Here is a 26,788-nt window from a genome sequence, read left to right as displayed (position 1 = left end):
TCTTTCTCAGCCTTTCCTGGTGGGTTGTTCTCAGCCAGTTGCCTCGACAGCTTCTCCTCAAGCTGATAAATGAGGGTTGCATTGTTTTTATTACTCTCAATATGTTGTCTACTGTGCTGTTAATGCTCAGTGGCAGGAGAAATTCCTGCTCAAGCTCATGCGGGGAATCGCTGAAGTATCCAAGAGGCCCCAGAAGCAGATGTGAGGGATCTGATTTTCTCTGCTTGTTAACTGATAGACAGAAGATAAAAATTAATCTTTTTTGCTTCAGAAATTCTTGAGGGTAAGGCCGTGGATTCATCTTGACAGCTGGCAGAGAGTCCTTAATGGAACTGTGAGCTGCAGCATCTCTCCCCTTCCTCCTCCAGGACCACGCTCAGGACAACGCGGTGTGAAAATTGGGAAAATTCCTCTTGTCCTCATCTGGGAACAGGACACTCCTTCAGACAGGAGATGTTTTATATCTCTCTCTCTCTCTCAGGATTTACATGAGCAGTGGACACGTTTTGTGGCAAGTCCTGCCATGTTTTTCTCTGTCCCTCGTGTTCTTGCCCCTTTGGGATGCATCTTGTCCTGGTAACCTGAAGAGACGGCGGTGCTGACCCCACACGCGCTGGTGAGGTTTTATCTGCCACTGGAACTTCTCTGTCATCTCCAGCCTTACCTTGAGGGGTCTTTTTGCCACCATCTTTTTCCCTTTATCTCCCAGACCGCGCAGTCAGCTGGAGAGCGCCGTCCTGAGGGAGAGAGCTGACGCCATTTCCCCGTTGTCCTTTTGTTGCCTTGTTGGGACTACCCAAAAACAGAGGCCAGACAAAATTAAGGGAATAAAAAGCATAAAAATAAAAAGGTGTTTTTATTAAAGGGCCTTCAGGTACATTCAGGGCAGACGAAGCTCACCCGGGGGCTAAACCCCAAAAATGGACCACAGGTCACGGGTTTTCACACTTTTATAAGTTTGGTTCATTTGCATACTGGGGGTTAATCTTCCAATTACAGCTTCAGGTAATTAAGTCACTTACCCAAAGTTTGCTCCCCCCAACTCACTTTTGTTTTACATTCCTTGGGGCCTGAGACAGTGAGGTGTCCTTGAATCCCAGGCCTAGAGAGGAATTGTTCTGTCTGACCAAAATGGGAAAGCAGTGGCTGGCACTCTGTATGGGGCTCAGAGTTATACCCTAAACAATTGCAGGATTACAAATATATGAAAAATATAAAAGCTAAAATCCTAAGGCATCCCTTTGAGCCCCAAGCTGCCAGGGAGTGCCGCCATCTTGGGGAGGGGCCCCTGCCGCCATTTACCCTTTGTCTCCCTGTGCGTGGGCGCCATCTTGGGAAGGGCATTGCCGCCATTTTGGGGTCTCTTTGTTCCTGTGGGGTTCCTGAGATTTTGTGATTTTGTATCATTTTTGCTTCTTGCCATTTCACTTGTTGGTGAACTGTTATTTTTTCACTTATATCAACTCATAGTCATTGCTTATTGGTGGAAGGGGATCGGTTGAATTTAAGTGGAAATAACTTATTTTAGAGTGTTCATCTCTTTAAATTGTCTTCAACCAAAACAAGGGGCTCCAAAAGAGCTGGAGAGGGACTTGGGACAGAGGCCTGGAGGCACAGCACAAGGGGGAATGGATTCCCAGTGTCAGAGGGCAGGGTTAGATGGGATATTGGGAAGGAATTCCTGGCTGGGAGGGTGGGGAGGCCCTGGAATAGAATTCCCAGAGAAGCTGTGCCTGCCCCTGGATCCATGGAAGTGTCCAAGTGCCAGGCTGAACGGGGCTTGGAGCATCCTCAGATACTGGAAGCTGCCCCTTCCCCTGCAGGAGGTGGCACTGGATGAGATTTAAGATCCCTTCAAACCCACACCATGCTGAGATTCCCTGAATCCCATCACCAACCTCTCGGAGACATTTCCCAGCTTTGGGCTGTGTTTTATGATTTCTTTGGCAACACAGATGTCAGAAGAGAGGGAAGACTTCTGACTCCAGTGGTGGAAAAACAAACACAGTGAAGTTGTCTGCTCTTTCAGACCTGACTGATAGGTAGAGTAAATTTCAGGTTTGTATCGTGCCCTCAATACCTGGGTGTATATACTCAAAAAAATGAACCTATTCAGTTGGTAAACAATGTTCAGGAGGGGAAAAAAAGCTGCTCCATTGATTTGTTCTGTGTATTTGTATCTTTGCTTTGTGTACTCCTGTGTTCTGGGACTGCTGGAGAAGATCTCAAATGCAGGGAGCACAAGTCTAATTATTTTGTTCACTAGAGGCAATAATTGGCTTGTTCAGAAGTAATGAGATAATTCAGATGTAAATTCGTTTTGGAGAGGGGGAATTTTAATAATGGATAATCTAGGAAATTATATCATGAATGAAAGAATATTCTGTTTATAAAAGGAACAAGTAGTGTAACTACAGAAGGTTGGGACCATTTCAGCTCCTTCACAGCTGGAAGGAAAATCTGGGTGATTGCTGTTGACTCCTGTGTAAGTGCTGGGTGCTCTGAGCTGGTGCAGAGGGGCTTGAGCAAGGCTCTAATCCTGTGAGTATTTCCAGCATTCATCAACTTCCCTAAGGAGAGAGTTTCAGATATAAACTTAATGCTTGTCTTGGGTTTGGGATGTGCTTTCACCATTGTCCTGGGTTAAGAAAGCACATTGTAAGAGGGGGCCATTTAAGTGTAAACCTTATGAACACATTCTGGTGAACAGAATCCAGACTTGAGCAGTTGTCTCTTGATATTTTTCCTTAATCTTTTCCTTAGCATTCCTCAGAACATCCTTCAGGCAGTTTTGCTGAGCCAGTGAGTGTCTCCCTATAGAAACAGGGTTTGCTGTTTGCCATTACAACTCTGATTTTGAAGGGCTGGGCTTGGCTGATTTAATGCCACAGCTTTATTTTCCCAGTTCTCAAGCAGAACTGCTCTGTGCTGATTCCACATCCAATGCTGGCCTCCTCTGGAGCTCCTGAGGATTCTCCATGCCTTGGACTTTCAGCCTTGGTTTTGTGAGCTTTGCTCTAGTGGAAGGTGTGGAACAAGATGATTTTTAGGGTCCTTTCCAACCCAAACCATCCTGGGATTCTGTGAACCTGCTAAAGCCAACTGTTGGTGCCCAGTGGTGTCCCCAGGAGCTGTAAAGGTGAGGATGAGGTAGGTGGGCACTTTCTGCCCTCCACTTTAAGTTCTAACTCTGACTATTTTACCTGTGAATTCAGGGAATTGAGCGGCATGGGAAGATTTGAGATGCTGAACCTTGTTGAAGGCTCCTGGATTTAATCAGAGAACAGTTGTTGGCTTTTTTAGCATCCTTCTGCTCCTTTCCCCTCACCTTGTCCTTTGTTTCACCCTCTCCCTCTCCTCTGGAAGATCTGAGTTATGTGTCAAGCCCTTCTGGTTGGTCCTGTGCTGAAGAGCTGTGGCTAATTTTAATCAAGCCTGAACTGTCATTCCGGTTCATCAATGTCACATTAGCGTCATTTCTCTTCATCAATGTCACATTAACAGTAAATCCCAACTCCCTGATTATTAAAGTGGATGGAAATCACAGCTCTGTGTGTGGCCAAATAGCTGCTCATCAGCGGGGTGCTTGATGGGCCCTGATCGTTTCATTCAGGCCTTAATCAAGGACTCTCTGTTCTGCTGGGTTTATCCTCCAGCTCTGGAGTCACATTAACACCTGCACTCGCTCCCTATTTCTGTTCCACTCCCATCTGCAGCAGAAACCTGGGTTTCAGCTCAAGCATTGCTGGAATGAACAGCTTAAAGCCTCGGTGGTAATGAGACAGAATTAAGAATTGGTGTTTAAGACCGGGAAGAATGGGAAGGTGGGGAATGGTTAGGGAGGGAGGATGAACAAATGTGTTTAGTGCCTGGGATAAATCTTCACTACCTCTTTAACCTGGGGTTTGTTTGATTATTGCCTCAATTTCTTCCCTTTTCCCCGTGCTCTTTCCCTGTAACTCTGCCTTGCCCCATTCCCACAAGTTTGTCCCAGTTTTGACCCAAACTGGTCTAGTTACAGCTACAGACCATTGGTTGTGCTTGAATTTGTTCAGGGTGATCCACACTTGGCTCTGAAGGTCCAGGGTAAAGCTTTGGGGTTTTAATCCAGCCTACCCTTTGTTACTTCTCTGGGCTCTGTCTTTTTGTTTTGTCTGTGGCCAGACAAAAACTTCCACATTTCAGCAGAACGGGTGTTCTGACATCAGTGATCATGGGATGTGATTTTGGAAGCACAGGTGATTCTCAGGTTGGAGCTAGGTGGTCTTTAAGGTCCCTTCCAACCCAAACCATTCCATGATTCCATGAGGAGTCCAAAGCATCACCACAAAATCTCGTGGCTGCTGTTACTCCTCAAATCATTCCATGCTCTGTTGAATTCCCTTGAGGCTCTTGCCTACCCGTAACCCCTTATTAATGAATAATTTGCTTTTCCCCAGTTGGCATAAAAGATCCCAGTCCAGTGCAAGAAGCATTTTGGTAATTCATTAGTAATTAGATAAAATTGCAAGTTATTCAGCAGTGGTGCCCAGTAGCGTGACAAGAGAGGTGACAGGATGAAGATGCTCAGGCACCAAATTAAATTCCTATGGTCCCTTAAGTTTCCTCACACTTAGAACATAAATACCATTTATGATAAATATCTATTTATGATAGAATTCCATACAAATATCCATAGATATGTGAGCATTTAAGACTCAGTAAAGGAGTAAGAACTGAGCAAAGTGGTTTGTGATGCATTTTCTGCACTCCAGCCCAGGCTCTTTCTGCCTGAAGCCACTTGAGCTGCTGAATTTCCAAAACATCTTTTCCCCAATTCCTGCCTCAGTTTCTGTGTGCAGTGAGCTCTTTCCCAAGAATTTTTGCCCAACTTTTGGTGCATAATTGAGTCAGTCCTTCCACAGGCTTCACTGGCATTAGACTTAATTAGTGCCAGCCTCGTTAAAGGGAAGAAGAAAGCTTGTCCTGGGGTGTTTGTCAGTGGCAGATCCACTCTGTCAAGGGGAGTTAGAGTTAACCTTTAACTGGTTTGGATGGCAGCTAAAAGGTGCTTCCATCCTCTTCAGCTGTCACCAGGCCTGCTTAAAGGTCAGCATTTTGCTTCTGGCACTGGGATCCTGCCAGGGCACTCTCGTTTTCCCAAGATCCCAAATCAGGGTCTGATTTCCAAGCTCTACTCTCAAAAGACAACTATAAAGCTAAGAAATGAAATGAAATGAAATGAAATGAAATGAAATGAAATGAAATGAAATGAAATGAAATGAAATGAAATGAAATGGAAAAGAAAAAGGGAAAGAAAAAGGAAAAGAAAAAGAAAAAGGAAAATAAAAAAAAAGGGAAGAGAAGAGAAGAGAAGAGAAGAGAAGAGAAGAGAAGAGAAGAGAAGAGAAGAGAAGAGAAGAGAAGAGAAGAGAAGAGAAGAGAAGAGAAGAGAAGAGAAGAGAAGAGAAGAGAAGAGAAGAGAAGAGAAGAGAAGAGAAGAGAAGAGAAGAGAAGAGAAGAGAGAAGAAAAGAAAAGAAAAGAAAAGAAAAGAAAAGAAAAGAAAAGAAAAGAAAAGAAAAGAAAAGAAAAGAAAAGAAAAGAAAAGAAAAGAAAAGAAAAGAAAAGAAAAGAAAAGAAAAGAAAAGAAAAGAAAAGAAAAGAAAAGAAAAAAAAGAAGAAAAGAGAAAAAAAGAGAAGAAAAGAAAAAAAAGAAAAAAGAAAAGAATAAAAGAAAAAATAAAAGAGAAGAAGAGAAGAGGAGAGAAGTAAAAAGAAAAAGAAAAAGGAAAAATAAACACAGGTTCCATCCTAAAAACAACCAAGTAGCAAAGGACATGTTTTGGAAGGACAAATCCCTCTGTGCACTCTTCATTAACATGGCCTGGATTTAATTGGAGTCCTTAAATCAAAAGCCCTGGTGGCTTCTTTACCCCAGAGTCGCTTGTCAAAGAATCCAGTCATTAGGAAGAAGCTCTGCCCCTTGTTTCCTCCTGTACTTTTCTCTTTTTGGGGTCTGTTTTCAGGATATATTAAAAACCAAATTCAAATATTCTGCTCCTCGGGTGGGATTTGTCAGAGCTCAGCATCTCCTGCCTCTGAGTTCTTCCCTCTGGAGCAGCAGCTGAATCAAAGCTCAGCTTTAGCAGCACTGGGCAGCTGGAAGAGAGTGAGAAAAGGGATGTTGGAAGGAGACCTGGAGGGTGGCAGAGCCTGTTTTATCCCCTGAAGATTCTGGAGCCGTGGGAAGCCTTTGGACTCAAGATCCACAGTGAAAACGATCACAGAAGCTGCTTGCAAACCCAACTGGACTTTTAAAATCTGGACTTTTTATCATCCACATGGCCACAGCAGCATCTGAGGTGGAAACTTAACCCTGGAGCTCAGCAGATCCAAAGGCAGGTTAAGAAGTTCATGTCTGGCTCTAAAATCAGCTCAGGTTTGGGTTTATCAGCTGGTGAGCAGCAATTTAAGGCTGTAGTGGACTCTGGAAGGCATAAAAATCAGAGTAGCTGTGGGCAGGGGTAAAGTGTTTCCCATTCTCAGTATTTTATATCTTCCATGTTGCTAGAGCTGTGTGATAAATAATAGGATTATTGATATACTGGTACATGGTTTTGTAAGGCTTTAATTGAACAAGGATCCTGATTTCAAGCTCATTTATGTGTGGCATTGTGATACACTTCTTTATTTTGGTAAGCTGCAAATGGATAAAACACAAATAATTTTGCCTTTTTTCAATGATATCCACCCATGGTGGAAAAAACACCCATTTTTTAGGATCATTTATCAATGAATTGGTGCTGAGATTTTCCTGGAACTGCCACATAGGGGGAATGAAAAGCAATGACACAATTTACAAACAAGAGTAATTTCAGCTGTTTATACACAATTACATCTCTGCTCCCCAAGGAAACTGCTGAAGGAACATTGTAAGTTTAAGAACAGCTTTATTTTTATAAACACTTCTTTTAATTGCTGAGCTGAAGTTGTGTTTATTACTGAAAATTCCCAAGGCTTTGTGCAAACAGTGCCATCTCGATTTAGTTATGTATTTTCATCCTCCTGGTTATGCTCTGTTTTCCTCATCTCTTCTTAAACTTGTTTAGTCTCCAGGTTTCCATATATTATGGAAACTATCCCTGTTTGCCTGAGACCAATTCCAGCTTTCTGAGTGAACAATACTAAAAGTTAACAAAAAACTTTGTTCTTAAATACCATCCTCATATAAGGCTTGGAAGTTTTACAGAAATATTCTTATTTATTCAGTGTAAGCCTTGCCTGAAGTATTTTAATGTTGATTTTCCAGAGTAATAAAAGGAGCAGAGGGGGATTTACCTCATTTATGTGCAGCACTGAACGCTGTATTTTATACCCTATTTTACCTTTCTTGGATATCATGGAATGGTTTGGTTGGAAAAAAGGAATTTAAAGCTCATCTGGTCCCACCATGGGCAGGGACACCTTCCACTATCCCAGGGTGCTCCAAGCCCCATCCAGCCTGGCCTTGGACACTTCCAGGGATCCAGGGGTAGCCACAGCTTCTCTGGGAATTCTATTCCAGGGCCTCCCCATCCTCCCAGCCAGGAATCCCTTCCTTTGGGAAGGTTCTTGCCTTCTCTGTCTTCCTTTTGCCTGAAGAGTGCAGGAGGATTGAGCTTCATTCCACCTTGCAGTGATCCATCCTCTTCTTCTGGTTTTGTCACTCATCCAGAACCCCAGTTTCCCAGCTAAGGATTAACCTGGATCCCATTCTGGGGAGGAAGAGGAGGAGAATCAGCTCACCTTGCAATGGCACCTCCACTGCTGGAGGAGGATCCCTGGATATCCCTGAGTGAAGGATGCACTCCCCTGGCTCAGCACTCCATTCCAATTCCCTTTGAAACCTTTCCCAATGGATTCAGTAGCATTGTGACCTATTTTTGCTACTGATGCCTTGAAAGATTCAAATCACACTCTGTGAGTACTCCAGAGCTGTTTTATAGTCACTACAAAAAGCAGCTGTGGAGGGGGACTCAGTAGCTGGGATGTGCTTTTCTTCCTCAGTCCTGTTCTGCTGTCCCAAATACGGTTTTTAGGGAGAAGCTGAATGTAACTCCTGTCTGTGGTTGGGTGAGAATATAGAACAATCCCAACTATTCATTTTGGGACTGGTGAGAATTTCTTAAAGCTCAAGTGACCTGACAAATGAGGGTTTCTTTGTTTTTTACTTCTTCTCCCCAGTCTCTCTAATCCTTTCAGCACACGCAGAAATAGATTCCTTGCAAAACCCTCATGGCACAGCGACCTGTCCTGTGATTCCTGCCAAACACTCATTACCTTCCCTGTGAAACCCATTTCCCTAAATTCTCCCATTCCAACATCTTGATTTCCGAGTGCCTGTCCCACTTTTCTTTCTTTGCCATTAACAGGATTTTCTGAATACATCTCCTTGCAACAAATTAAACGAGGTTACAGCTTGGCGGCCCATCCGCACAAGAGCCTCAGTTCAGCTTTGTGTCTTCAATCTTTGAACTTTGGCTTTGTCCTTTTGCTTGTTGTTCCCTGAATGCTCTGGCACGAGGACAAAATTAAAAAGCACTTTAGCTGCTGCTGAATGGTGGGTGATGCTGAACCCTGGTCTTGAAATGGAAATTAAAGCCCCATCTTTTTTACATTCCTTTTCTTAAGCAACAGGATATTGATCCGCTGGGTTGAAGTCTTTAAAAGAGCTGCTCTGTTATCTTTCTTCCTGGTTTATTTTTCTGGAGGAGCACGTTTCAGTTATCTCTGCGTTCAGCGGCCTGAAAGAACGCGGAGATCAGATTTAGGTTATTAGAGGGATAAATCTTGTGCTTCATTCGGTGCTTTCTCATCCTGCCTCGTGCCGCCGATGAAAGCGGCGGGATCTGAGGCCCAGCTTTGTCTGGAAGTTTTTTAACTGTGGGAAGGGTTCCTGTTAAATGCCTATTTGAGATTAAAGTCAGATGCATCAAAACCATTGATGTGTTAAGCCCGAGCGAGCTGAGTTCCTATTTGGAGTTTCAGTGTGTGGTTGTGCAGCTGGACACGGATCTTTGTAGGACGGTCCCAGGTCATCCATGCAGTCGTTTCCTGGGAGCTGCTGCGTAAGAACCGAGCTTGGAAATGTTTTGGGAGCAGTGGTGGCTTTGTGCTGGCTACTCCCAGGAGCAAGCCCCAGCTCTGGGCAGTAGTATCTGTGTAGTAGGGGCTGTGTAGGTACTCACTGCTGGCAGCACATTCCAGTCTGCCTCGGTTCATTTCCATCCCTTCTTCCCAACTCCAGAGATTTCGGGAAAGATTAAAAATTGACTCCTCTACACTCAGTGCCTCCCAGAGAACTTGTGCAGCACGAGTGGAAAATCCAGCTGCTCAAGGTCAGGCAGAGGGGGACGCACTGCAGTGTCCTGGGGTTGTTCCATGATCCCTTCTCAGGATTCCATCATTCCAGGATGCGCTGCTGATTCCTTGGACAGACTGCCTGGAGCAGAGCTGGGCAGAGTTAAAGCAGGTATTAATTAAAGACCTTTATTAAATCCAGATCCACCCTGGCCAGTGCAGGAGCCTGGCAGAGGCTACACCCGAGAGGGATGACGGTCAAGAGTTTTTCTGCAGATCTAAGTTTGGTCCATTTGCATATCAGGGGTTAATTGTCCAGTTACAGCTTCAGGTAATGAAGTCACATTCCCCCAGTTTGCTCCTCCCCAATTCACTTTTGTTGATGCTTTTCAGGCCTGAGGCTGTGAGGTGTCCTTGGTTCTCAGGCCCGGCAGGATTGTTTTGTCTGCCCAAGCTGTGAAGAGAGCTTGCAAACACTCTGTAAGAGTTCAGAGTTATGCACTAATGCACTACAGGCTCTGAAACACAGAAAAGATAAAACTTCAGGCGTCAGGGGAGGCACAGCAGCGTCCTGGGGCTGTTCCACGATCCCAGCGTTCCGTCATTCCGGGATGCGCCGCCAGAGCAGATGGATCTCCATATGGACACTCGCTGGGGCTCTGCCACCTGTACTCAGGCTGGGCTGTGCCCAGGAGACGAAGCAAAGGGAGTACAGCAGTGAAATCAGGAACCACTCCAGTTTTTATAGGGCTTGCTGTTGTCACAGCAATTACTGGAACAACCAAAAAAAAATAAACAAATGGATTTAATGAGCGTTTCAGTAATCCGGGAACAAGTGTTTCCAACACCTCGTTACTGGGGTGAGGTGGGCTCTACATGTTCTTGTCTCCAGAAATGCAATATGATTTGTTTTGATACGGCTTTGGGGAGAAAAAAATGGAATTAAACAAGTTGGTTGTCATTAAAAGTATTGCTGCTGACTGATTTAAGCATGTCTTCATCTCCTAGAAATAATGATGTTCCAATTAATAGTTAATGATCAGTAGGAGAAGGTTTGAATTTTAAAAAAGCAGGGAAAATACATCCTATGGATGATTTGCCATAGATTTATTCTGTTAAGGTGGGATGTTTTACAACATAAATATGATATCTAAATTTACATTTCTTTGCTATTTTTCAAGCAGCTCTGTTACTGCTTTGGATATTATATAAGAGGTGGATCCTGTACTAGTAGGGATTTTATTAGAAACTAAATATAAATATGTGACTTTTAACAGTTTGAGAGTTTTTAACATCGTGTGTGATTTTCCAATAATCTGTCATTTGGGCACTGTTTTCTATTTCTTAGGCTTTGTTCTGGTATCAGGATTACAGTGAGAGGTGTGCAATATTTTATAATCCAAGGGAAGCAGCAGCAGAGATCTGAAGCTCTGGTCTTTCCAGGAGTTTTTGAGGTGGATTTAAATCATTGCAGTGTGTGCATCAGAGACACTTTTAATGTATATTGGATGGTGTTCAGGCTGGAAATGATGGATTTAAGGAGCTGGATGTAACAGGTAACGACTGGAGGACAAATCAGAAGAAATTCACTTTGTCTACACAGGGATGTTGCTGAGGGCCTTCCTTCCCCAGTAACTCCACGTGGAATGGGAAAATTCAGGTGTGTGAATTGACTTTGTTACCTCCTATTTTATTTAAAAGCTTTCTGGTGCAGATCCAGCCAAAAGTTTTAGTCATGGACTGTAAATTCAGCATTTTTAGCTAATCAAGACATTTTTTACAGCTCAGTGTCCTCAAAGTCGTGGCCATCTCTATTTAATTTTCTGTCTGTTGGGGAAAGAATAGAGAAGTCCCATAAAATTAACTTTTTTTGGTTCTCTTTCCACCCAGTGTATCAAATATACACTGGAACTGGGGGAGATTTAAGGTCCCTTCCAAACCAGACTTTCCTGGGATTCCCTGAATTATGCATTTATTCTCTGCTTTAATGCTCCCCTTTGCCAGGAATTCACTGAGCATGGAGAGGACAGGTTTTTAATGCCCCATCCAGCTCCGACAGCTTTTCCTGGGCCGTGGAAAAGCGGAATGGGAGCAAATTGTTCCATTCCCCAGGAAGAGGTCAGAAGTGAACTCACATCCCAGGGGTGAATGTGATGCAAACGAGCCTGGTGTCCCTGAGGAAGGTGCTGGCTGGGGTGATTCCTGAAATTCCATGTGTGTCCAGCAGCACAGAGTGAAGCCATTAAATCCAGGCACTTCCCTGCGCTCCTGGTGTGCCACCAGATCCGTTCCTAATGGATTGGTGCGGCTTTAATGACTGAACTTGTTTTCTCCAGGAAAAGCTCTTCCCAGGGACCTGACAGATCACCTCTGCCGTGCTTCCAGACGTCCTGGCTCTCTAATTCCTCTCCCTAACGAGTTTTGTGCTGCACGATAAAATATTCATGTTCCAATAGGTTCTAAACTAATTATCTGCAGCCGGCACTTGCCTGAGCAGTCCTTTGCTGTTAGCTTGGCTCAAGTTAATGGCTTGTATTTCAGTACAAATAGTCCCTCCTGGCTGTTTCCTGTCACTGATTCTTATCCTAAATGGAATTTCCATATGTGTCTGCAGCTAATTCTCGTGACATCCAAAGGAGCTTCCTCCTCCTGCGCCCAGGAAGAGGAGGAGGATGCGTTACAGATAATATTTTATGTATTATGCAGTTGCTGCAGCTGCCTTTTCCTTGGGAGCAAATGTCTCTGGGTCTGATCTCTCCGCATTGTGCAGTTGTACTCAGAGCTTTCCTACGCCTCGTGCATTTTTATCAGCTCTAAATTATGAGTTGTTCCACAGACAGGGACTGTTCTGGTCAGGCATTGAAGTTAAACAGCAGCAAAAAGGGAAGAAACTGATGTATCACAGGAAAACACACACAGGTGAGATAACCTCAGTGTTCCTTTGGAGGTGTCACGTTAAATTTGAGCATCATCAGAAAATCTTCATGATGTGGATTTGAAGCTTAAAAGTACCCTCAGAGAGGAATATGATAAAGGCTGAATAAAATGGCACTGGATTCCAAAAGGGCTAAAAATAATGTGAATTTTCATTATTCTGCTTGTGGTAATCAAGGGTTTTTCTCCGTACTTTTCTCAAGAGACAAGCCTGTATTTAAAATATTGACAGATTTTAATCTTTTAATGTTGCCCACTTTGAGTGAAAATGTAAATACTTCCATACTCTAAATGCATAGCAGTGATTTTAACTAATCACATGTCCATATGCCTAATTGTTGCTGGGATCAAGGTCTGCAAGTGCTAACATGGAAATAAATTAGAAATCTTTAGTTTTCCTTCTTATTTAAAAAAAAAAATCATATTTATAGCAACTAATTTAAACAGCTTGCAGAAAAAAAATCTGCTGAAGTTTCTGCTATTTTTTCCCCACATTAGTCCTAATGGGATGTTGTATCTGCCATGTCTGAAAAATTCATTTAGACATAAAATTTAGTGGAGATTTGTGTTGCAGAAGTGGAGAGAGAATCTTGCTGTGGGTGTTTATTTGATACCTGAAGAGGTTATTTTTGTTTTCACTTAAACTAATTCAGACTTTGTGCAATCCAGGGGACGTTTTATAGCTCCTCATGGACCCCACATGGGTGCACCCTTGGAGAGCTGCTGGGAGCAGATGGGATTCACCCAAGATCTGCTGGAAAAGAAACTTCTCCAAAATCCCTGATGTTGCAGAAATGAGCAGAACCTCTCTCCAGCCTGCACAGGGCACTCCACCTCAGCCCAGATCAGTTCATTTTCCCATTACTCTGGGTTATTTATTCTGGCATGTCACAAAAACTCAAGTTTGTGGGTCTGGTGGAGCATCTTTGCATCATCTGCAAAGCCCCTCTAGAGCTCTCATTTCTGGGATTCCATCTTTAGGTCAGCAGAACTTTGCAGATGACACCGGGCTGGATGGGAGTGTGGATCTGCTGGAGAGTGCAGAGGGATCTGGACAGGCTGGATCCCTGGGCTGGGAACAATTGGGATGAGGTTCACCAAGGCCAGGTGTTGTGTCCTTGGGTCACACCAACCCCATGGAATGCTCCAGGCTGGGCAGAGGGGTTGGAAAGCTGGGAAAGGCCCTGGGAGTGCTGGTGAGAGCAGCTGGACATCCCCAGGTGTGCCCAGGTGGGCAGGAGGCCGATGGCAGCGGGATTTTAGCAGGAATGGGGTGGCCAGCAGGATTAGGGAAGGGACTGTCCCCTGGGCTGGTGCTGCTGAGGGACACCTCGAGTGCTGTGTCCAATTCTGAGCTCCTCAGCTCGGGAAGGACCTTGAGGGACTGGAGAGTGTCCAGGGAATGGAGCTGGGAAGGGTCTGGAGCCCCAGGAGAGGCTGAGGGAGCTGGGAAGGGGCTCAGCCTGGAGAAAAGGGGGATCAGGGGGAATTTCTGGCTCTGCAGAACTCCCTGCCAGGAGGGGACAGCCAGGGGGGTCGGGCTCTGCTCCCAGGAACAGGGACAGGAGGAGAGGGAACGGCCTCAGGCTGGGCCAGGGGAGCCTCAGGGTGGACACCAGGAAGAATTTCCTCATGGAAAGGGTTGATAGGAATTGGAAGGGGCTGCCCAGGAAGGTTTGGAGCCCCCATCCCTGGAGGTGTCCAAGGAAGGCCTGTGGCACTTGAGGACAAGTGGGGGATCAGTCACAGGTTGGACTCCATGGTCTCACAGATATTTTCCAAATACCTCTGTTTCATATTGATGCTAAATTCTGCACATCCTCAGTATTTTGTGGAATTAAGGAGTCTTTAAACAAAACTCTCAGCAGTGCAGATTGGTGCTCGTGGGATTTGTTCCTTTTCCTCCTTGACTCCGTTATCCAAATAATCCTCATCTCTGCAGAGTGTGAATATCCAGGAAGACTTGAAGTGCTGAGACTTGAATCTCTTGTGCAGGGAAGGAGAGGAATGATCCTTTAGTGTGGGACTTGAGGGAATACAAGTTTTTTCCTCTGTTATTTGTATTCTGGAATGTAGTTGTTTTATAAATCCATCATTTACTTGTGCTCTTCCTCAACTGCTCGTCCCTCCCCGAGTGGTGTTGAAGAAATAATTTTCTGCTACATGAAAGATGTCTGATAGGAGGTAGAAATTGATATCTTGATCCTGGCTGTGCTTCCAGGTATTTATCAGTGATAATTTCTTCAATATCCTCTTGATTTGGCAAAAAAATAACCCTGTCTCTTCAGAAGTGAGTGGAATGAATGTTATCTTACCATGAGAGGAATGTAGATTTAAAATTCCCTTGATAGCAGCTCTATTGTGGTTTGAGCTTGATTTTCTAGGAAATGAGTCCCATCCTAAAGGAAATGAGTCCTTTAGGTTTGTTCTGTCCGTCCCTCCCCACTAATGGGATCGGTATCAGCCACATCCAAAAGGAGCAGGAGGTGCAAGGACGTGAAATTCCGGGGGAAGAAAATCGTGAACGTGAGCAGCTGCAAGAGGAATAAAAACAGGGAAAAACAAGGGAAATTTGGCCACAGTGGTTGGCAGAAGGGGATGAGAGCTTCAAACCACCCCTGTTTGGTGTCTCCTGGGTAAATGCCATAGGGATAGATGGAAATCTATGGATCTATGGATTTATGGATATTGTAGTGTGGAAGCTGAAGGGACAAAGGCAGCACATCTGTTTCTCTGAGTGGTGATCCTTTCAACAATTTTTTGGGGAACTGGAAGTGCAAATAGGATTTAGTTATTCCCAGGCATCATTATTATAGATTTCGGGCTTGATTCTTGTGTTCAACGTCCTCCACTCTGCTCAAACTGAAAACAAGAGGTACAAGAGTTCATCCTGTTTGGAAACAGCAGAAGTTTATTTTTCTCCTGTTGGAATTGAGACCCTCATGGACACTTCTTTCTCCCAGATCCATGATAATTCCTTAAACGTAGTATCAGAATTACCTCCCGCTTCTTGATAGCTTTGCCTCAGATATCTTGATTTTGAGAGGTTTAACGGGGCTGGGTGTTCTCCCAAAGACAGAAGCATCCCAGGGACGTGCAGCACGTCTGGGATGGGCATCAGGGGAATATTTGGTTGGCAGCAGTGAGATTTTTGTGTTGCTTTGACCAGAATTTAGCGTGGAGCGTGAGCAGGACAAAGCTGTGAATGAACTCAGGAGGTGCTGAGGTTAATTAGCTCTGGTGAGAGGCACTGAGCACATTTGTGTCCTGCTGGTTGTGCAAAAGTAATTAAGGGGCACTTTTTTAATGTGGTTTGGGTTTGGCCTGGGTTCTCCTAGGGGTTCTTTCACCTCTGGGTAGGTTTAGCTCAGTGGTGGAGCCGGCCACATCCACACATTTATTGAACATTTCCAGGAATGGTCATTCCACCATGACCCTGGACAGCCTATTCCAGTGATTTACAACCCTCTCCATGAAAAAAAAATCCCAAATATCCAATCTAAACCTCCCCTGGCACATCTTGTCCTGTCACTTGTTTCCTGGGAGAGGAGCGCGACCCCCACCTGGCACCGCTCTCCTTTAACACTTCATAGGCAAAATTATTTAATATTTATTTAATATTCATTTAATATTTATTTAATATTTATTCAGCTCCTTCTTATGTGAAGGAAAACATTGGCCACACATGAGCATTTCTGTGTAGGACTTAAGGGGGAGAAAAAGAGAGTTAAACCCAGGTCCTGAGTTAACTGAAATAATCCTAAATAAATCAGGAAAAGTCTTGGAAAGGAAGAGCTGTATTTGCATCAAGTAGTTCAGATATGGCACAAAGTGTTAAAGGGCTCCAGGAAAAAAATAAAAGCTTAGCATGCCATTAATTGTTACAACTCTAATTCCTTGACTCATCCCTCTTTTTAATTTTTTCCTTTTTTTTATCCTTATTTTGCTCCCTGGTTCCCTGTGGCCTCACAAAATTCCTAATTAAATTTGGTAATAGAAAGAATTAGTCAGGTGTGTGGTTCTGCTGGGAGAGACAAAGGTTCAGGCTGATGAGGAAGAAAAAAAAAATGTTGAATTTCACTTGAGCTTCCCAAAACTCTGACCTGAAACTGTGGAAGAGGAGCCAGGGAGTCTCCAGCAGGGGAGGGTTAAATGTGAAGGTCGATCTCCTCTTTTCCAGCGAGTGTTTTGGTGGCACAAATAGGAATGAAAAGGGCTGTAAACTTTATTTTGAGAGCCCTTTAAGAAAAGTAAGCTTTGTGCACCGAGTTTTTAAGAAAGGAGATCAGTTTGGCGCCATTGTGACTGAGCATTCTCCAGGAACATCTGTAAATTGTTGACTTTAATTACCCTGCAGCTGCCTCTGGTTCTGGGAACTTTTATTTCCTTTCACTCAGTCTCTCATTTCCCTTTCCCTGTGCCCTCCTGGTGTCATTTGGGAGTTTTTGTTGTTGTTTTTTTCATGTTAAGAAATAAATAACAACACAAACAGAGCTCCTTGAAAGAGCCCTGAAGAGAAGAGGGCTTGTCTGGAGGAGCATCTCTTGCTGCTGGAGCATCAATGGGTTCCAGCTGCTCCCATCCAGGAGAAGGAGGCTGGGAGTGAAAGGTGTTGGGGAACTTGGTTTGTTGGATTTGTTTGCTTTCCATTCTGATTATTTTTTCCCCATTTTTAGATTCTTTTCAGGATTGTTTTTAGTGTCTAACAAGTTAACAGGCAGTGCTGGATGGTTCCTGGAGCAGAGCTCAGCTGGGAATGGCAGGAACAGGAAGGATGAACCATTTTCAGCTGACTTTCCTTTTGTCCAGCAGAGCTGTGAATACAACAGTGGGGGTTTAGTGGTTTTTCTCCACTCAGAGTCCCTTGGAAATAATATAAAGGATGAGTTTGGGTGTTGTTTTCTTATAGAATCGATGTTGTCATGAGCAGAGGAGACAGAATTAGGTGACAACAAGGGGCTACAAAGGTGCAACTGGGACCTTAAATTTATTTTTATTATTGTTATTAATGACAGCTGGAGAGGGACCTGGAGGGACAGGACACAGGGAATGGCTTCCACTGCCAGAGGACAGGGATGGATGGGATTTGGGAAGGAATTCCTGGCTGGGCTGGAATTCCCGGAGCAGCTGTGGCTGCCCCTGGATCCCTGGAATGTCCAAGGCCAGGCTGAACAGGGCCTGGAGCAGCCTGGGATGGTGGGAGGTGTCTCTGCCCATGAATTTTAACTGGATGAATTTTAATACCCAACCCATTCTGATATTCAGTCAATCCTGTGATTATTATTTTCTCCCCAAAGCAACTGATCATTTTTCCTAGCTACTAAACAACTTACTATTCAATTCTACCATTTTTTGAACTTAGAACATTAAAACTGGCTCTGCAGATTTAGAATGTGTCCATTTTTTTTTTTCCCTTCCAAGATAAAGATGCACTTGATATTGGAAAAGGGCTCAGTAGTTTAACATCTATTAACTGGTAAATCACAGAACCCAGATTTTGCAAAACCTGAATCAGCAAATTTAGGGGAAAAAAAATTAAATTTAGGAAAGAGCAGCAATAATTACAAAAATTCATATTTTTAGAGGGGGTGGATGAAGGGAATCACAGACTCACTGGAAAATCTGTGCAGAGAGGGAGCCAAATATGTATTTACATCTAATATTAAATAAAGGCGTGTTAAAAACTCAATAACATTTGATGGAACATCTGGCGAAGTGTGTGGTATTGTTAAAAAATATTTTAAACAGCCAAAATATTTGCTGTAACAAAATGAAAACAAACTTCTGTGTGTCTGGGGCTGGGATGTAATTGCATCCAGAGCAGAATATATTATTTTCTAAAATCCTGTTAACAGCCTTCCCTACTGGAGATGGATATTTCCAATTAGGATTACAGCATTTGGAGCGCTGCCTGCGTCACCAAATCCAGCTCCTGAGGCAGGGAAATCCTTCAGTCCTGCTCATAAAGTTGTCACACGCCGTGGGGACAGCGGTGGCTGGGACGTGCGACCTCCCGATTCCGTGGGAAGGGTAATCCCGGTGTAATTCCTGTAGGGAAAAGCCGAAAGTCGTTAATGACCCGTTCTCCTTCCAGCTTGGTCCTGTGCCAGGAAGGATTAAGCTGTTTGTGAGGAGCAGCTGGGGTTTTTTCTTTGGGAGCTGTGGGATATGAGCGGATAAACCACCGGCGGGGGGAGGTTGGCGTCGCTTCAGTGGAGGAAGCGGTCGGAAGGCGCGGGATTAGGGAACGCGGCCTGAATGGGACACGCGCGCTCAGGTGGCACCGGGGTGACCCCACAGCAGCTGGGTCACTCTGCTGCTTGTGATCTCCAAAGAAATTCCTGTCTGGAGGCAGCTCAAGGCTTAATTTTGGAATTGCTTTTGGAATTGTTACAGGGATGACTACAGAGCTGCTGAATAAGAGGCCAGGATGGTCCAGCAGATATTTGTAGCTTTGAAGGATGGCAGGAGAGTTAGAAATCAAAAAAACTTTAAAAAAAAATGAGAAGGGAGGTGAAATAAATTGAGATTTAGTTAATACCTGGCCTTTTTATGGACCACACGTCTCTTTTAAGGGGAAAATTGAGTAAGAAAAGGTCCTTGTGAAACAGCTGTGGCAAAAGAAGTGAATGGTGATGGACAGGCTGTGGAGTAAATCCAAAGGAAACAGGAATGACTGCAGAATTTAAAAAGGGTTTGGATTGGAAGGGATGTTAAAGCTCATCTCATTCCACCCCTGCCATGGCAGGGACACCTCCCACTGTCCCAGGTTGCTCCAGGCCCGATCCAGCCTGGCCTTGGACATTCCCAGGGATCCAGAGGCAGCCACAGATTCTCTGGGAATTCTATTCCAGCCCCTCCCCACTCTCCCAGGGAAGAATTCCTTCCTAATATCCAATCTAAACATTTCCTCCTTCAGTTTAGGACTGGGGATGAAGTTGAGGGAATAAAAACAAAGCAGAAGAGCAGCCTGGAGAAGAGAGGCTGTGAATGTTTTCATGGATATGGATGTTTTTCCAGCATGCTCCCAACCATCAGGAGAAGGTGGAAAGTTTAGGGAAGAAGGTAAAATATCGGTAAGAATGAGGTTGATATTTAGCAAATCATCATAGAAGTAATTTGGCTTAATGTTGTGGAAGGAACAGATGTCAGAGGGAAAAAAATCCCAGGGGAGGCATAAGAACATGGAGAAATGGATGGAAACACCAGAACAGGTGATCAGATGTGGCAGATTTCTGAAATCTGGCTGAACTCCTAAAGGACCACATTGGGAAGTGTGAAAGTGGGATGGGAGCTGAGCCAGCCTCGGAGAAACAGACTGGTTTAATCCTTGGGTAATAATTAGATTTTTTTGGGTTTGGGTTGGAACAGTAGCCAAAGAAAATATTGTAACTTGTGAGTGGTCAAACACCAAGAAAGACAAAAAAAACCCAAAAAGAAACCCCTCGGTTTTTGGTAGTATCTGCTTTTTCTACATTTTCTTTTATAATGTTTTAAAATCCCAGAGTTTTATCAGCTGCATGTTATGGGGATGGAGAATCAAACCTGTGTTAGGGCACTGGTGATGTGAGGACTCCACATTTCCTTATTTCCACATTTCCTGTTTCCACATTTCCTCCCTGTTCCTCAGTGCTGATCATTATCCACGTGCAAAACCAACACATCAGGCAAAAAAAAAAAAAAAAAAAAATTTAGAAATCATTTAAAATGATTTCTAAAGATACGAGGAAGCTTCAACAAGAAGAAGTCTGAATATCTGGAATTCGTTAAAAATTGAAAATTGTGTATAAATATTTATGAGGAGGAATGGTGCTGGTGAGGGAGCAAAGCCATCTCGGGAGGCTTCCTGTCAATCAGAACACCCAGATAAGTTAGAGATGATTGAAATTCCTCAAAATGTGGATCATTCACAATAAATCTCCCATTTTAAGGTAGTGTGAAAAGCATCAAGGTTTGGGAGAGGGCAGCTTTTTTTGGTTTTTGGTGATTTCTTGTGGGTTGGTGCTGAGTTTTTTGGCCCAGAGACAATGTGGATGGGGAGGGAAGGAGAAAAACTGGGCTGGAAATTGGTCAGACAGATTTGTTGTGTGGTGCCACGGCTGAGGAAAAACAGAATTTGATTTTGTTTTGGTGGCACATGTAGGGATAAAAGGGAATTCAAGGATGTGAAGGCAAGACCCTTTGCAGGGCTTGGAATAAACACTCAAAAGATGCCTCAAAAATGGGCAGGGACACCTTCCACTGTCCCAGGATGCTCCAAGCCCTGTCCAGCTTGGCCTTGGACATTCCAGGGATCCAGGGGCAGCCACAGCTGCTCTGGGAATTCCAGCCCAGCCAGGAATTCCTTCCCCAGATCCCATCCATCCCTGCCCTCTGGCAGTGGAAGCCATTCCCTGTGTCCTGTCCCTCCAGGCCTTGTCCCCAGTCCCTCTCCAGCTCTCCTGGAGCTCCTTGAATTCCTGGAATGTTCTGGAAGCTCTCCCTGGATCCTTCTCCTCTCCAGGGGAACATTCCCAGCTCTCCCAGCCTGGCTCCAGAGGGGCTCCAGCCCTGGGGCAGCTCCATGGATTCCTCTGGATTTGCTCCAGCAGCTCCAGGTCCTGCTGCTGTTGTCCCCAGGGCAGCTCTGCAGGTGGGGTCTCACCTGAGGGGACAAAGTCCCTCCCATCCTTTGCTGCCCACACTGGGGACACCCCCAAGTCCCCCTCATCACTCTCAATAAATTCATATCAGTCTGGATTTGTACACCTTAACCCTTCGTGTGCCACATCTTCTCTCTGCTGTTGTTGTTGTTCACAGCAGGTTTTTCTGGTTTAAGCTGCAGAACTAAAAATCAAATTGCACCAAGATAAAACAGAGAAGAAACCTCTTGTTGAGATGTCACCCTTCACACCTTGAGGTAGCTGAGGGTTCAGAATCCAGGAAAAGAGATGAGCTTGTGCAGGATCACCAAGAGGCTGCAGAGTTCGGCAGAGTTCGGCTCTTGGTGATTGTGCTTTGAGTGAATTTTCCAGCCAGGGGAGGTTACAGCAATTTTTTTGTTTTGTTTTCCAAAGAGCAGAGTTTCCTGGGACAGTTGTTGGCCAAGGTGTGCCTGGTCTGCTGAGGGTGGCTTTTGAAAAGAGCAACCAAACAAATCTGGCACTGGCAGGGATGGGGAATGTTGCAAATCCCAGCCGCGTTACCTCAAAGGGAAGAGGATTCCTTGATGAGCCGCCTTTTGTCCTAAACTTTCCTCTGTTCCAGCTGAATAAAGCAACGATCCTCCCAGTCCTAACGACCACGGCTTTCTGGAAATGTAAAATTACCAGATCTCATTAATGCCGGGCTCTATCATTCATCAAAGCCCTTCTTATGCCTCATGCTGGCTCCTTTTCTCTCCCCCTCTTAATCTTTCTCTCATTATAAGGATGTGGCTGCCCTTTGGACCTATCTGCTTCCAAGGAGTTGACACCTGCAGAGATCTCATTTGGGAAAGACTCGTTAACTCTTTGAGAGTTGAAACAGCTGAAATGTAGGGAAAACAATCCGGTGGGAGCAGAGGATGCTGTAAATACCCCGGGGACAAAGACCAGGCAGAGGATGGCACATGAAGGAAAGGGAATTCTTTGTGTCCCTGTGCCTTTATCCTGATAAAATCTCAGTCTCATGGTCAACAGGTCCCTGCAAATGCACTTAATGGCTTGATTTTTTTATTATTATTTTTTTTATTAATTTTTTTTTATTTCTTTTTCTCATCTCTTACAAGGATTTTCTGCTGCTTTGGAGATTTCTCCCAACCTAATGCACTTTTCACGTGTGTCTCGTGTAGCTAGAAAGCTGAAAAAAAAATAAAAAAAAAAATAAAGATTTCAAAATGAGCCCAATTGCCATGAAATTAGACCTGGCTGGGGACAAAAGCTTTTGACACGTACGTGGAAACTGCTCCTCCAGATGATCCTCAGAGTTCTGTAGCAGCTTTTATCTCAAGAACTAAAGCACTTTGCAAACAGTCAGATTACAGAAGTGCTGCACTGATCAGGTATTTTAGCCAAATAAATACTATTTATAAAGGAATTTTCAAAAGAGCTTTCAGAGATACCTGTCACAGTTTCAGCATCCTTATTCAGTGACTCGAAGCTCTTATCTGTCTCAGTAGGGGATGCCAATTTACTGATGTACTTTTCAGTTAAAATCCAGCTTCCATAAGGCAGATTAGCAGTGAGAAAATGCAAGTCTCTTTGGGGGAAAAAAAAAAAAAAAAAAGAATTTGAAAGTTGTTTTAAAGTCGATTCTGTGATAAATGAGCCAATTGAGGAGATGTATCAGGTGCCACCAAAAAAAAAAATAAATTCACTGGAAATTGCTGGATCTGTGTTGTTCTGAGCACCCCACCTATGAAGCCAAGCAGCTGAGTTCCCTTGTTCCTCCTTTCCCCTCTGTATCCATCTGTTCCTGCCTCAAATCCCATTTCCTTTGTGAATTCCATGGGATCACACAGCATTTTGTCATTACTAAAAGCAGGCTCGTGCTCTGATCAGCATCTCCACTCCCAGATATTGATACTGCAGGTTTTAATTACTTCATTAAATAAAACACTGTTTCTCGTGTAGTGTCTGCCAGGCTCCTGTCAATATTTGATCCTGAAGGAGCTGATGTGGTGTAAGAGTTGTCAAAGAATATTGGGTTTGGAGGGATGCAGGAAAGTTCTGCAGGAATGAGGTTGAGTAGAGGCTGTATTTCCATTAATCATCTCTAAATACAACATGACAGCATTGGAGAGGCTGCTGCAGTCACTCAGTCATTGAGACAACAAATCACTCAAGTAGAGGAACACTTATATCAAAACTTGGCCTTTCTTTGATCTTCCACTGAAAAAAACAGCCCAGGAGTTCACTGCTTTGATATTTATTGCTGTTATTTTGATAACCCCATCTGGATTTTATCATGGTCACTTTGCATTTCATGTTTTAATGCAGTCTCAGAATACTTTCTTCCCCTCTCCTCTGTTTCCTCATCTTTTAATTTCATTAATTTTTTTTTCTTTTTTTCTTGTAAGATTGCTAATGCTTCTCCTGGCATCTCAGGAGTTCCTTAAATATTAATAGGATTCCTCTCCTGACCTTACTGGGAACAGCTCCCTGTCTCTTGGATCGTGTTTGCTTTTATGGCTCCATGGTCTGTGTGGCCCCAGGACTTCCTGTGATTGATGGAAATACTTGAATTTGTCTTCTAAAATGCCAAGTCACGCAGTGTTTACCTCATAGCAAACATTCTCAGTAGCTGAATGCACTGACATAGGCAGTAATAAATGACATTCCCTTGCTCCAGTGGCCAAGGTGTGGAGTGTCCAATTCTCCTGTGTGTTGGTAATGACTTCATCTCTGTTTCATCAGCACCTGCTTTTTGCACATCAACTCCTGACCAAAGAATAAATTGGAATATCTCCTTAGCTCATCCTCATAGATTTTAATGAGGAACCTCTCTGTAGTGCAGAAGTTGCTCTTTCAGTATAAATAATATTATTTTTTATTCCTTAAGTTCATTAACCCCTGCACAGTCCTGTTACCTTTCCTCCCTTCTCCACCTTGGTGTTTCCTTTCTCTCTGGATACTTTTGTTGTAATTATTAAGTCATTAAATGCATTATTAAAAACTTGGTTCAAATACCAGAGCTGCTGTGGCTGCCCCATCCCTGGAAGTGTCCCAGACCAGGCTGGACTGCCTTTGGAGCAACCTGTGATGATGGAAGACATCCATGGGAGGAACTAAAATGATATTTAAGCTCCTTTCCATCCCAATTCATTCTGATGAATCACATTTCAGAAGGAATTCAGCACTAAATCTCCAAATTCTCTTCTTTTCTGCTCCTGGCTGGTGCCAGCACAGTGGGAGCTCTTCCCCACACCCTTGTGGTCACCATCCTCACAAACATTCCCCGAGCACCACAGAAGCACCAGGAGCTTTTTGGCTGCTGTTTTTCCCCCCCAGCCACCTCTCCCCTGCTCAGGTGGAGCCGATCCCTTTTCCCAGAAGGACGAGCTGCTTTCATCAACTCCATTTCATCAATTTGATTTCTGCTGGCAGCCGGGCTGGCTGTGCTTGACAGATTCTGTCTGAGAAGGGCTCTGGTAATTGCTCGTTCTGTTCGGTGCCTGTGTTGGTGACAGATGGTCACACTGAATGTTTAAAATGTTCAGGACCCCTGCATGATCCCGAAGCTTATGAACAACAAACTTTGCCAGCATTTCTGTTGTCTATTAATTTAAAATGTTTGCTCAAATTACTATTTTTTCCCGTTACGTTTCAGGCGTATTTTGCTGGGTTTGTAGTTTTCTAAAACGTTCTCTTTTCCCATTTTTTTTTCCTATTAAAGAAAGTCTCAAGATGTTCGTACAGACTGGCAGAAGAAAGTGCCAACTGCTGTTGCAGACTTGTTAACAAATTTATTTTTGCCTGAGAATGGCACATATGGCCCAGAGCAGAAATATTAGGGGTCTGTAGTCCTTGTGAGGGCTGGCAGATATTGTCTTGGAAAAAAATAGCTTTTGGGTCAGTCATAAATTTAATTTTTATTGCTGGAAAGACTTCTCAATCTTTAATTTTTTATTTTTTTTTTCTGAACTGATGGTCTTCAATCATCTCACAGTCCTGTGACAGCTCCAGAGCTGCAAAAAAGATGTGGTGGGGAAGTGGCCAATTTATTTATGGTCTCTCTTTATTCCACTTGAGTAGCTGCAAACGAGGGAAGTTGGTTCATGAGGCCCATTGGAATTTCATGGACCACAGCCCGTGGTTTAGGGTGGCTTGGCTGACCTGCAGGGTTTGGTGCTTTAGCTCCTGCATCTTCATTCACAAGACCTGCAAATCCAAATTGTGAGTACAACAAAAATTATAGGGTCTTGTATCCTTAATTCTCGTTTTTTCCCAGTTTGAAATGCTGGACATATTTGTTCTAGGTAGGTTTTCAATCCTACAAACTCTAAAAGCAAAACAATGTTCGGGTTCCTGCAGATTGCTTCAGCCTCCCTGTGTTCTGATAAAGAATGGGATTTATTATTTTTGTTTTCGAGGCCAGGCTGGACAGGGCTTGGAGCAGCCTGGGATAGTGGGAGATGTCCCTGCCCATGGCAGGGAATGGGACTGGATGGGCTTTAATGTCCCTTCCAACCCAAACCATTCTGGGATTATTTCCAAATTCAGGATTGTCCTGTGCAGGACCAGGAGCTGGACTCACCCATCCTTTCAGCTCAGGATATTCTCTGATTCCATGATTTCCTGCCACATTTCTGTGCACAGCTGGATTTTCACACCATGGACCACCAGGGTCAAATCTTTGCTGATATCTCAGATTCCTCCTTGCTCTGTGAGCTTGCAGTGAGGGCTGGAATACCCTTCCCCAGCTTTATCCCGTTGGATCAGCGCTGTGTGCCCAGCAAAGGGGCTGAAAATGAGTTCCTTGCTCTTGCAGTCCCTCCTGATGGATGTCTGGATAATTGTCCCATCTGCATATGCGAAAAGGAGGAGAAAACGATGCCACCCCCAGCTCCGAGGAGTGAAGGTTATTCTGGAGATCTGCAGGGAGGGGATTGACGCAGCCAGGATGTGTTGGAATCAAATCAGTAAATTAATCAACATCTTCTTATCCAGCTTCGAGTGCTGGATTTAATTAGGCAAAAAAAGGAACTGATGTGTGCATAAATATATATATATAAATATATATATAAATACATATATATATATACACCTGTGTGTATTTGGAGGAACAGTTCAATATGACCGGACTGTGTGATTGCCTGGGATACAGGAGGGGAGCAGGCCAAGGATGGGTGAGTTTTCCCCCAGCTGGCAGTGGGAGATGCAGGTGGCTTCAGAGCTGGAGATGTCTCTGTTTTGAGCAGACCTCTGGCTATAAATGCAGTATCAGCCATGTTATTTCAGGTTTTTCTTTGGTTACTTTGTATTAGACACCTCATTTTTTTTTTTTTCATTGATTTAGTCCAAGATTTTTGTGGTGCTTTTTACCTGTTCTTAAATAGGATGTTCTTAAATTAAAATGTCATGTAAAGAATCCACGAGCTTCTCAATATTCCCTGCTTATTGTAGTGTTTATATAGAAATAGTTTGACTTGATGATTTTAGAGGTCTTTTCCAAGCTAAATAATTCTCTCATTCCTCTGGCTCCTTTTCTCTGTTTCTCACATCATTTCAGTGATGAAATCCTCAGCGCTGCTCCTCCTCATCTTTGGCTTGGGATTTTCAATCCTTGCATTCATTTTTTTCATTCACTGGGAAAATACTGGAGCAGGTGGAAATGATCTTCGGTGCTTCTCTCCACTGCTTTTTTTGATTTTATTTTTCTTTGAAGCTGTGTTTTGGAAATTAAGGATTTGGATTTCCAACTGGCTCCTGAACAAGTGCCTCAGCCCAGAACTGGAGACTTAAATCAGCAACAGTTTCATCACCTGAAGGAAATCTGGAATTAAACACACTGAGATATAGAAAATATTTTTGTTTTCCTGGTTTTTCAGCTGCTTTGAGGAGTGCAGGAATCTCA

General features: G+C 43.8%; 1 protein-coding gene across 2 annotated transcripts in view; it reads left to right on the top strand.

Moving 5' to 3' along the window:
* The window catches only part of LOC131592838 (exocyst complex component 4), a 292,946-nt gene that overhangs the window by 104,538 nt on the left and 161,620 nt on the right, over positions 1-26,788 (top strand). Inside the window, exon 10 of one of the 2 annotated variants that reach the window (XM_058864650.1) lies at positions 26,600-26,719. The exons of the other annotated variant lie outside the window; for it this stretch is intronic. Coding sequence (XP_058720633.1) covers positions 26,600-26,676 — 77 coding nt within the window. The 3' untranslated portion in view covers positions 26,677-26,719. Of the gene's footprint in view, positions 1-26,599; positions 26,720-26,788 lie in introns of those variants that run through there. 2 annotated transcript variants of the gene reach the window in all.

The sequence above is a fragment of the Poecile atricapillus genome, chromosome Z (genome assembly GCF_030490865.1).
Source record: "Poecile atricapillus isolate bPoeAtr1 chromosome Z, bPoeAtr1.hap1, whole genome shotgun sequence".
Lineage (NCBI taxonomy): Eukaryota > Metazoa > Chordata > Aves > Passeriformes > Paridae > Poecile > Poecile atricapillus.
This window is presented reverse-complemented; position numbering and strand designations above follow the sequence as displayed.